The sequence below is a fragment of the Schistocerca serialis genome, chromosome 1 (genome assembly GCF_023864345.2).
Source record: "Schistocerca serialis cubense isolate TAMUIC-IGC-003099 chromosome 1, iqSchSeri2.2, whole genome shotgun sequence".
Lineage (NCBI taxonomy): Eukaryota > Metazoa > Arthropoda > Insecta > Orthoptera > Acrididae > Schistocerca > Schistocerca serialis.
The window spans coordinates 831208773-831221139 of record NC_064638.1 but is presented as its reverse complement, the minus strand read 5'-3'; the positions used below and the strand labels follow the sequence as shown (position 1 = coordinate 831221139).

At 43.8% G+C, this 12367-nt stretch overlaps 1 protein-coding gene across 1 annotated transcript in view; it reads right to left on the bottom strand.

The window, feature by feature from the left end:
* The window catches only part of LOC126438108 (peroxidase-like), a 181745-nt gene that overhangs the window by 14308 nt on the left and 155070 nt on the right, over nucleotides 1-12367 (bottom strand). Inside the window, exon 16 of the mRNA XM_050090519.1 lies at nucleotides 10151-10349. Coding sequence (XP_049946476.1) covers nucleotides 10151-10349 — 199 coding nt within the window. The remainder of the gene's footprint in view (nucleotides 1-10150; nucleotides 10350-12367) is intronic.

Sequence of the window (12367 nt, the reverse complement as noted above, 5' to 3'; positions counted from 1 at the left end):
CTTGGTGTAGCAATTTTAATGGCCAGTAGTGTACTATCGCTTGAGGCATTGGATAGTGACCACCAACTATTGGTAATGGGCACAGGAATCAGGAGGGAATGGAAGAAGGCAGAGAACCAGTAAAGGAGAATCAGAGTATATAAACTGAAGGAAAAGGAATTCGAGAAAGAATATCAGGATATTATAAGGGGAAGGTTACCAAAGGATCAACCCAAGGCAGGGGAAGAGGAATGAAGACAATTTAAATGTGCTGTGGTAGAAGCTGTATAACTGTTTGTGGAAGGACAAGTGACAGAAAACGGAGGCACTATGGTGGAATGAAGGAGTCAAGGAGGCAGTGGAAAGGAAGAACAACGCTCAGACTGTAGTTCAGGAAAGGATGAGATTAGCAAGAGAGGACAATAAGAAAAAATTAGAAAGAGACCAATAAGACAGTGGCTGTGGAGAGAAGGAAGTGGATAGAAGAATGTACAAAGATGATGAAGACAGCAGCGGAAGGAAGAAAGTACTTTATGGAATGGTCAAAAATAGGAGGAAAGGTTTGAGAGATGCTGCAACAATGATTTTAATAACAAAGAGACACTGAAGGTTGTGTGGAAGGAGTATTTTGAGCACTTGTCAAATCCGAACGGAGATGACGATAATATACTATTGGAGGCAAACGTAAACTCGCGGAGGAGGGGCGGGGGGGGGGGGGGGAGGGAGGAGAACCTGACTGGGAAGGAAATTCAAATGGCACTGGACAAGATGAAAGGAAGAAAGGCACGAGGTGTGGACGAAGTAAGAGTCGAAATGGTGGAGGCAGCAGGGTAGGTTGGGAAACACTGAGTGTACGACGATGGTGTGCAAGGAGTAGAAGACTCCAGAAGATTGCGAGAGGGCACTAATTGTCCCTATACTCAAGAAAGGGAGTAGGAAGGATTGTAGAAACTACAGGGGAGTCACAATAATACCACACTGTGACAAGATATATGAGAAGATCCTGGAGAGCATAATCCGAACAAGGGTCGAGAACAAACTGACAGAGGAGCAGCATGGTTTCAGACCTAGGAGGTCAACTCTTGACATCATACCTGCAGTGAGGTAGCTCCAGTAGCAGCACTACGAATTTGGAGGTCTTCTGATGGCCGTCCTCGATATAGGAAAGGCATTTGATAGCGTCTGTAGAAGAACGATCTGGGAAGCACTAGAAAAGAAAGGGATGAAAAAAGAGACAACAAGCAGAATGAAGGAGATGTACTGTGGAAGTCTGTATGAAAGTGGAAAATGAAAGGATGAATTGGTTCTAGCAAATAAGTCATGTGAAACAGGGTGGTGCATTGTCACCTATCCTTTCCATTGTGGTCTTAGATGAAATAATGACTGAGGTGGCAGAAAAAAAAACTGGAGAAGGCAAGATGAAAGCAATAGTATTCGTGGATAACTTGATGAGAAACAGGGAGGAAGAGATTCAGGAACAGCTGGATGCTTGGGAAGAAACAGCGAGACAGTATGGAACGAAATTTAATATAAACAAATGTGAGATCCTAGAAATAAAGATAGAACAACTAGCGGAATAAGGATTGGGGGGCGAACAATAGAAGAAGATGGAAAGTGCCAAGTACTTGGAAAGTGTGACGAAGAAATTGGAATAAATGAGAAAAAAATCTGTGAACGTGGTAGACAGGCAGAAGCATTCGTGCAAAGCACAAGGTTTGGAAACAAGACGTCCTACTAAAAAGTAAAGAAATAATATACAGAAGTCCCTACATCGCAATGCTGACCTATGCAACTGAAACATAGGCAGTGAAGAAAAGAGATGTAAGCATGTTACATGCACATGAAATGAAGTCCCTCGGGTGGGAGCAACAATGAGAGATAGGATGAGGAACCAAAGGGTAAGGGAAATTTTTAAAAGAATAAACCACCACTTGGAATCTGTATTATTATAGTTGTCTTTTGTACAATCCAGATTTCGAGTTTTATGCCATTATCAAGTAGAATGCTAAAGGTTGTTAGAATGTTATTAAATCATATTTGTTAAGGCAGTCCAAAGCAGGTAAGTAAGGCTAACACATGTCTTTAGGATGCAACTGTGAGAAATAGTGAAAGAGAAACCCTTGCGGAGCAGGATAGAAACACCAAGGCAGAGGTGGTATGGGCGCTTAAACAGAATGGAAAACAAGAAGATTCCCAAGAAGATACATGAAATGGAGATGCGAAGGAAACGGCCAAGAGGAAGACCGAAGGATAAATGACTGAAAGGTATGAAGGAGTGCGTTGAAAAAAGAGGTGAAGAACAGTATGTAAACAAAAAGATGATGAGAAAACAGAATTAGGGACAAGCTTCTGTTCGAAACAGACCCAGCCTGGTGCTGAAAACTTTTGAGATAATTGTGATGATGATCTCCTGAACTATGACGTAACTTTGCAAGAATATTGAGTAGTGTATATGGATACTGTCTGCACACTCTATTACGAATAGCGTCGTTAGTAAAGAAGAAATAAACTGAAACGTCATGTCTGGTGATGCAGTTTTATTGCATGAACAGTGAAAATGTAGTTCATTATTTTGTGGGAGGTGCCAGCGAGAAAAAAGTTCTTAAATGTTTGAAATTACGTGCAAAGTTTGTTGGAAGTCACTTTGTGCTCTGATTCTCAAATACTGAATGAATAAATTCCGGGTATTTGCGCGCCGCCAGTTACGCTGCCTCATGACAATCGCATGGTTTCTAACTGTAATACTTGTCCTACTGTGTTAAACTTTTGACATGGGAATATGCCTCTTAATAAGAAGATTATGAAAGGATTTCAAATTTTTAAATTCGGAATACATACGCAAAATATTACAAATGAAATTTTTGCCACTGGAAGTTGCCAGATAGGCAACCTGCAACTGATACTGGGTTCTGGGTTCCGGTTTCTGGGATAGTTGCTTAATTATATACACTGTTCAGTGATGTTAATGTGGTCACCTGTCAACAGCCTGAAGAACCACGTTTTGCAGCACGGATCGCTGCGAGACAGGTGGGAGGAGAGCCAATGAGGGTCTGAGTGCTGCACCATGCCGACTCCAGGGCCATGGACAGCAGCGCTAGGTTTCTCAGCTGAGGATCCATAGTGCAAACAGCCCGATTGATGTGGTCCCACAGGTCTCGATTTGGTGGCGAGTAGAGTACGATAAACCATCTTGCTACTCTTCGAACCGAGAACCGTGTGCCACGTCGTACTGACCTGCTGGTAGGCCCCATGCTGCCGAGGAAAAGAGAACTGCATGTAGGTGTGGACCTGGTCCTCAAGGACAGATGCATACTTGTGTTGATGCTGTGTGCCTTCCAGAATGACGAGATCACCCAGGGAGTGCCACAAAAACCATCCCCAGACCATAACGCTCCCTCTTCATACCTGGATCCTTCCGACGATTGTTGCAGAGTGTTTGCTTTCAGATATTTCATCCCGTACATGCGAATGGCCATCTGTCTGATGCACCATTAAACGAGATTAATCTCCACCAGTCAGTAGATGTCCAGTTGCGGTATTAGCATATAAATTCCAGGCTTTGTCGTCAATGAACAGCAGTGATAATGGGTTCATAAACCCCTACCTACTGCGGAGGCCCTTGTGCAGCTACATTCGCTGAACAGTCGTTGATGAGACACTGTTGGTGGCCCTTTGGTTCATCTCGGCAGCCTGTTGCTCTACAATTGCACCTCTATTCGCCCGTACACACCTCCGCAGCCGTCGATCACCCATATCATCTAAGGCCCGTGGTGTACTACAGTTGCCTTTTTGCCGGTTTTGGATGCCCCCATTTTGCCATGAACAGTATACTTTGACCACGGAGGCAAAATTTACAAACTTGGCCGCTTCGGAAATGCCTTCACCCTACGGGCTGTGTTGGACATCAGATAAATCGCTCCGTTTCTGTATGACGACAATGACTACACTGTTTTCTGCATCCTTTCGCAAGCTTTATACAGAGGGGTCCAAAAAAGTGTATCCACTTTTTAAAAGTCCATAACTTGCAAACTAATTGACGGAGTTGTCTCATTTTTGGTGAAAGTGTAGCTTAAAGTCCAACTTAAAGATATCACTGTAGGTGTTCGAAATGGTCACCATTAACATCCACACACAAACAATGCCGCCGAACTGCAGCATTAACTACTGACTGCAACGTGTTCGGTTGGATACTTGCACATGAATGTACGATGGATTCTCGAAGTTCATCCAATGTGCGTGGCTTTTGTCGATAAACGATGTCCTTTAGTGTTCCCCACAGGTAAAAGTCCAGAGGAGTTAGGTCTGGGGAACGTGGTGGATACTCCACAGCACCTCTACAGCCTATCCATCTTCCTGGTAGATTTTCATCGAGATACGCCCTAACACGATTTTGGTAGTGGGCTGGGGCACCATCTTGTTGAAAGTAAACTCTTCCGTCTCCATACAAGTTTCGGATGGCAGGTAAAATGGATGTCTGAAGCTTCTGAAGGTACACCTCACTGGTAACTGTGCCGTCAAAAGAAGAATGGCACAATCACGCCCCGGTAAGACAACCCACACCACACATTTACTCCTGGCAAATTCACGGCTTTGTCTACACGAACGTTCGGATTTTCGGCGGCCCAGTAGATGCAATTGTGGCGATTTACTGTACCATTGGGTTTGAACTGTGCCTCATCAGACCACACAATCATCTCTGCAAACTCTTCATCCTTGTGCGCCATGTTAGTAAACCACTCGCAGTACTTCATTCTACGATCTGGGTCGTCCTCGTTCATTGCGTGTAGCAATCGTGGGATGTAGCACTTCCACTTTGCTGTCTTAAAAATTCGCCGAACACTTGAGCGACTCACTCCAGTTTCAGGGCCACACTGTCTCACAGACTTCTGTGTTGAGCGAGTGAATTGCTGTAACACACGACGGGTGTTAGCTGGACTTGATACTGTTATAGGTCGTCCAGATCGTTGTTTGTGTACATCTTTAACCCAGACTTCGACTTCAAATTTGTCTCGAATGCTACGAATCGTTAAACGTGTCGGTGGCTCTGTTTGATACTCAATTCGCCATTGCCGTTGAACCTCATTAATGTTTTCATACTTAAAATACCACTTGAAAACTGACTTCCTTTCATCGAATGTAAGCCTTGCGCCAGCCATGTTTACTCGAGTAACTAGGTGCAACCAAGAACAAAACACTGACAATCTGGTGACTCATCTGACAAAACAAAACAGCGCAATACAACGCTTGTGTGGCGATTGCCGGAACTACAAACTATTACACAACCAAAGATGAGACAACTCCGTCAATTAGTTTGCCAGTTATGGACTTTTAAACAGTGGATACATTTTTTTGGACCCCTCTGTATACCCTCCACTGCTAGAGCTGCCACGGGCCGATTGTGAGTGCTTTTTGCACAATGACGTTGAACATAAGCGTTGGTCACATTAATGTGACTTGGCCGTGTAAATTGCCAGGAATACAAGTAGACTACTCTGCATTAATTCAACTTGGAATATTTTTAATTTTGAAGACCGTCTCTCATTTCATATGCATACGAGTTGAAAAATTAAATTTGACTAAACGTGTTTATTATGTGCGATCTTTATAAATGTAATAGAAATTAGTATAAAGGCATGGATATTCGTAGGAAAGTTAACATTGTCGGTTGGTACAGTTATGCGCAGTGTGTATGCAGTAGCATGATACCCAGTACACTGACATATTCAGTCAAATGATATCGCATTTGATGTCAGTAGTACAGTACCTAACAAGACATCAGCGATTCAGATGATAGAAGGTGGAACTGGGTATAAAGGCAGTCGGCTCTGCGCGTTGTTACTGTGCCTGTATATGCCTTTGCTGGAGACAGGAAACAGACACCATTAGTGACATTGCGTATTGTGCACATAAAGCAAGATTGTGACACTGCCACGCGGAAAACAATTATCACGCGATGAAAAAACAAAAATTGGCATGTAGAAGGAAATGGGACTCTATAATCGTCAAATCCCCAAGAAGTCGAAACGTTCGAATGCAGTGATTTATAATTTCGTTAGATTCGAATACGATAGGGACAGAACGGGAAATATGGGAAAAGCAGAAAATTATCTGAGGTATCTAAACAGTTACATTTTCGAAAATCAAGGGGCACAAACCGTTACTATTGTTCTCAAACTTTTTGCTGGTTTACAGTTGCCAGTAACTGCCAGACGTGTACGACAGATTTTGTCAAATGACAAACATCTTGCATTGAAGAAACGACTGCAGAAGCCAGCTATAATACCGAAAAATAAACAGGGTAAATTTAAGTTTGCTGAGAACCATATGTCATGGACTTGAGAATGGAATAAAGTGATGTACAGTGATGAGAAGAAGTTTAATTTAGATGGTGAGGATGGAATTCAGTATGGTTGGCAAGATCTGAGAAAAGAGGAGCAGGTAAGAAGGAGCAGAAATTTTGGTGGTGGAACGGTTATGATTCGGGCAGCATTGCTTGGGTGAACATTAGAATGAACTGTAATATGTAGACAGAGATGCTAGAGACAGAATGGACTAGAATGTATTAGGACCTGAGGGACAAAAGCGTAATGTTTCAACAAAATAACGCATCTGTCCACGTTTCTGTAGAACAAAAAAGTGGTTTTAAAATGAAGATATGTATGACCTGCTCTGGCCTGCGCGTAGTCCGGATTTGGACCCGGTGGAAAACCTTTGCGTAATAGTTGCAAGGCGTGTTTATCGCAATATAACGCAATTTGACTCCATATATGAGAGAAAGGAGCGGTGTGAGAAGAGTGGGCGACAGTTTCAGTGCAAGAACTACAAACGCTAACTAAATCAATGTCGAAGGTAATTTTTGAGATAATTGGGGATGGAGGTTGGACAAAGTACTAACAATGCAATAACACAAGGGGACAATGAGTACCTCTATACCAGTTTCCATCCAGGGAATGCAAACGACTTATTTTGTTACTCATGAAAGAAACCATGTGATTCCGCAATGACTTTTTATGTCTTGTATGTATCTACTACTTACACGCATGGAAGCGCCAAAGAAATTGGTATAGTTATGCGTATTCAAATACAGTGATATGTAAACAGGTAAAATACGGCGCTGCGGTTGGCAACGCCTATACAAGATAACAAGTGTCTGGCGCAGTTGTTAGATCGGTTACTGCTGCTACAATGGCAGGTTATCAAGATTTAAGCGAGTGTGAGCGTGTTGTTATAGTCGGCGCACGAGCGATGGGACACTGCATCTCCGAGATAGTGATGAAGTGAGGATTTTCCTGTACGACCATTTCAAGAGTATACCGTGAATATTAGGAATCCGGTAAAATATCAAATCTTCGACATCGCTGCGGCCGGAAAATATCCTGCAATAGCGGGACCAACGATGACCGAAGAGAATCATTCAACGTGACAGAAGTGCAACCCTTCCGCAGATTGCTGCAGATTTGAATGCTGGGCCATCAACAAGACCAGCATGCGAAACATTCAACGAAGCATCGTTGATATGGGCTTTCGGAGCCAAAGGCCCACTCATGTACCATTGATTACTGCACGACACAAAGCTTTAAGCTTCGCCTGGGTCCGTTAACACCGATTTTGGGCTGATGATGATTGGAAATACCGGGTGACCAAAAAGTCAGTATGAATTTGAAAACTTAATAAACCACAGAATAATGTAGATAGAGATGTAAAAATTGACACACATGCTTGAAATGACATGGGGTTTTATTAGAACAAAAAAAACCAACAAAGTTCACAAAATGTCCGACAGATGCGCGTCGTTTGATGATGACCGTGTACTCAGCCGCCACTTTCGTCATGCTTGGCCTCCCAGGTCCCCAGATCTCAGTCCGTGCGATTATTGGCTTTGGGGTTACCTGAAGTCGCAAGTGTATCGTGATCGACCGACATCTCTAGGGATGCTGAAAGACAACATTCGACGCCAATGCCTGACCATAACTCTGGACATGCTTTACAGTGCTGTTCACAACATTATTCCTCGACTACAGCTATTGTTGAGGAATGATGGTGAACATATTGAGCATTTCCTGTAAAGAACATCATCTTTGCTTTGTCTTACTTTGTGATGCTAATTATTGCTATTCTGATCAGATGAAGTGCCATCAGCCGGACATTTTTTGAACTTTTTTTTTGTTCTAATAAAACCCTATGTCATTCCAAGCATGTGTGTCAATTTGTACCTCTCTATCTACATTATTTCGTGATTTATTCAGTTTTCAAATTTATACTGACTTTTTGATCACCCGGTATGTTGGTTAGTCGGACACATCTCGTTTCAAATTGTATCGACCGGATGGAGACGACCTCAGGAACCCATAGACCCCGCATACCAACAGGGAACTGTTGAAGCTGATGGAGGCTCTTAATGGTGTCGGGCGTGTGCAGTTGGAGTGATATGGAACGCCTGACAAGTCTAGATACGACTCTGACAGGTGACGCGTATTTAAGCATCGTGTCTGATCACCTGCATCCATTCATGCCCCATTGTGCATTCCGACGGCCTTTGGCAATTCCAGCAGGACAATACGACAGCCCACACGTCCAGAATTGCTACAGAGTAGCTCCAGGAACACTCTTCTGAGTTTAAACACTTCCGCTGGGCATCAATCTCCCCAGACGTGAAGATTATTGAGCATATCTGGGATGCCTTGCAACGTGCTTTTTAGAAGAGATCTTGTGGCTCTCGTACTCTTTTTGATTTATGGACAGCCCTGGATTATTCATAGTGTCAGTTCCTTCCAGCACTACTTCAGACATTAGTCGAGTCCATGCCACATCGCGTTGCGGCACTTCTGCGTGCTCGCGGGGGCCCTACACGATATTAGGCAGGTGTCCAGTTTCTTTGGCTCTTCAGTGTAATAATTCTTACAAGGGAACCTCCCCATCGCACCCCCCTCAGATTTAGTTATAAGTTGGCACAGTGGATAGGCCTTGAAAAACTGAGCACAGATCAATCGAGAAAACAGGAAGAAGTTGTGTGGAACTATGAAAAAAATAAGCAAAATATACAAACTGAGGTAGTCCATGCGCAAGATAGGCAACATCAAGGAGATTGTGAGCTCACTAGCGCCGTGGCCCCGTGGTTAGCGTGAGCAACTGCGGAACGAAAGGTCCTTGGTTCAAGTCTTTCCTCGTGTGTAAAGTTTAATTTTTTATTTTGAGACAATTATCAAAGTTCAGGTACTCACACATAATCGACTTCGCTCTCCAAAATTCCAGGACATGTTCAGATTTGCTTGGACATATGCAGGATTTGACAGTCTACACACGGAAAAATTTGAAAACGTTAAAAACATATGTTTTGACAGAGCACAGGGAAAACTGTGCGACTGTGAAACAGTTGCATTCATTTGTTGCAGTTTACTCTTATGTTTTCATCACTTTTTTGAGAGTGATTATCACATCCACAAGAAAACCTAAATCGGGCAAGGCAGAAGAATCTTTTTACCCATTCGCCAAGTGTACAAGTTAGGTGGGTCGTCAACATATTCCTGTCTTGTGACCCACATGCCGTCACCAGTGTCGTATAGAATATATCAGACGTGTTTTCCTGTGGAGGAATCGGTTGACCTACGACTTTGCAATCAAATGTTTTCGGTTCCCATGGGAGAGGCACGTCCTTTCGTCTACTAATCGCACGGTTTTGCGGTGCGGTCGCAAAACACAGACACTAAACTTATTACAGTGAACAGAGACGTCAATCAACGAACGGACAGATCATAACTTTGCGAAAATAAAAATTTTCACTCGAGAGGAGACTTGAACCAAGGACCTCCATTCCGCAGCTGCTCACGCTAACCACGGGACCACGACGCCACTGAGCCCACAGTGTCCTTGATGTTGCATATCTTGCGCATGGGCTACTCAGTTTGTATATTTTGCTTATTTTTTTCATAGTTCCACACAACTTCTTCCTGTTTTCTCGATTGATCTGTGTTCAGTTTCTCAAGGCCTATCCACTGTGCCAACTTATAACTAAATCTGAGGGGGGTGCGATGGGGAGGTTCCCTTGTTAGGAACCCTGCCTTTATACTGATTTCCACTATCGTGTCTATGCTGTATCACTCCAACGATGGTTTGGGATTTGAAGGTAAGTCAACAGAAAACACAAAAATGAGGAAGAGGAGTAGAAGTGTACCTTCGGTGAAGGAGGACGGCTGGTCGGGCTCCTCGTAGAAGAAGCGGTCGCCTCTGCGCAGGCGCGCGAACTGGTCGCCCACGAGGCAGACCAGCGTGGGGCCGAGGAGTGCGCCCGGCAGCGGGCGCTCCGCCACGGCGCCCACGAACAGGTCCACCTCCCGCGGCGAGCTGTACAGCTGACGCAGGGCCGACACCGCCTGCAACACCAGCGTCTCCGTTCCAGCAGTGCCAAACCTAATCGGTATTTAATAGTTCATTTAAATGACCAAACATATTTCGTCACCTTTGTGTCGTAATCAGTGGACGCATGTACTCACAAGGGCAGGCCACGACATTTGTAAAGTGGATTTACTGCAAACTTCGTACACTCGTAGTACTCCATGAGCACAATAAAATGTGTAAGCAGTAGCGCGTACTTCTCAAACGTTATTGAGTAAATCGCAAGATAATTTCGGTCGTCAAATATATACCTGTGCGTGGTCATTTTTACCATGAAGCGCCGGCAGCCGAGTGGTGCCGGACTCGATTGACCCAAGGACTTTTATCCATCCTGAGGATACTTATTTCCCCGCCACCAAAAATCATACGATTGTATGGGTCAAGGGATGGACGATCGCCTATATGTATAATGACGGCGACAAATCACGCCTTGATTTCTGACAGTACCTATAAACCGCCCACAGTGAAGTCGAACATCGACCGCGCTACCGCGCCTTCTTCGCCAATTACCTACATGCGATCTTTACGTCACCCCCGCTCAGTTGGATGGTGCCACACGCCGACAGCACTCCCCCCCCCCCCCCCCCCCACCTGCTGACATCTGAAACCCCCCCGCGCTACTTTCTATATCGTAACCCACAGTGGAACAGGCGCATGGACACGCGCCTCCTTTCTTTTATGCACTATACCAGAACACACTGGTTTTTCCCCCACTCCACTGTATATTGCTTGACACCTCTTAGCTTACATCAGTACTATTATTCTTTTTTTCCTACATCTTGTTCATAAAAAAAAAATTGCTCGCCTTGTACGAGTATAATGTCTTGTGTTTTTCTCACCGGAAGGATGGCATTTCTGTTGTATTTAAGTTTGTACCAATAAAGATCCTTTGTACATTTACCCTGTTCCTGGTAAAAAAAATTATAATAATAAAATAAAATAAAAATAAATCAAAAAGCTACTTTGAGGGAGGGATTCAGGGACGGGAAGGGGGAGACATCGCGGCCAGGCCTCGGGTTCCGACCCCTGCCCGCCTTGTCTCCACCTATTCATAACTAAACACCCTAAAAAAAAGTGGTAATCGTAAAAAGAAGTGGTTAGCCTTCAAGCGCCGTAATCACTGGATCGAGTCCCGTTCATCAGTTCTTTTTTTTATTTTCAACACAATAATTTTCTTTACTATTTCTTTTACAATTGATATAATGGGAAAAATACGTGTAATCGGATGAACTTTTATTAAATTTACAATGCTATTTGGAAGTCTACAAATTTTTATTGTCACAAATACGAGGGCAGTTCAATAAGTAATGCAACACATTTTTTTTTTCTCGGCCAATTTTGGTTGAAAAAACCGGAAATTTCTTGTGGAATATTTTCAAACATTCCCGCTTCGTCTCGTATAGTTTCATTGACTTCCGACAGGTGGCAGCGCTGTACGGAGCTGTTAAAATGGCGTCTGTAACGGATGTGCGTTGCAAACAACGGGCAGTGCTCAACTTGACATCTCTGTTGGTAGTGCTGTCACAATTGTTCACCAGTTGGGATATTCAAAGGTTTGTTCCCGCTGGGTCCCTCGTTGTCTAACCGAACACCATAAAGAGCAAAGGAGAACCATCTGTGCGGAATTGCTTGCTCGTCATGTGGCTGAGGGTGACAATTTCTTGTCAAAGATTGTTACAGGCGATGAAACATGGGTTCATCACTTCGAACCTGAAACAAAACGGCAATCAATGGAGTGGCGCCACACCCACTCCCCTACCAAGAAAAAGTTTAAAGCCATACCCTCAGCCGGTAAAGTCATGGTTACAGTCTTCTTGGTTGCTGAAGGGGTTATTCTGTTCGATGTCCTTCCCCATGGTCAAACGATCAACTCTGAAGTGTATTGTGCTACTCTTCAGAAATTGAAGAAACGACTTCAGCGTGTTAGTAGGCACAAAAATCTGAACGAACTTCTCCTTCTTCATGACAACGCAAGACCTCACACAAGTCTTCGCAC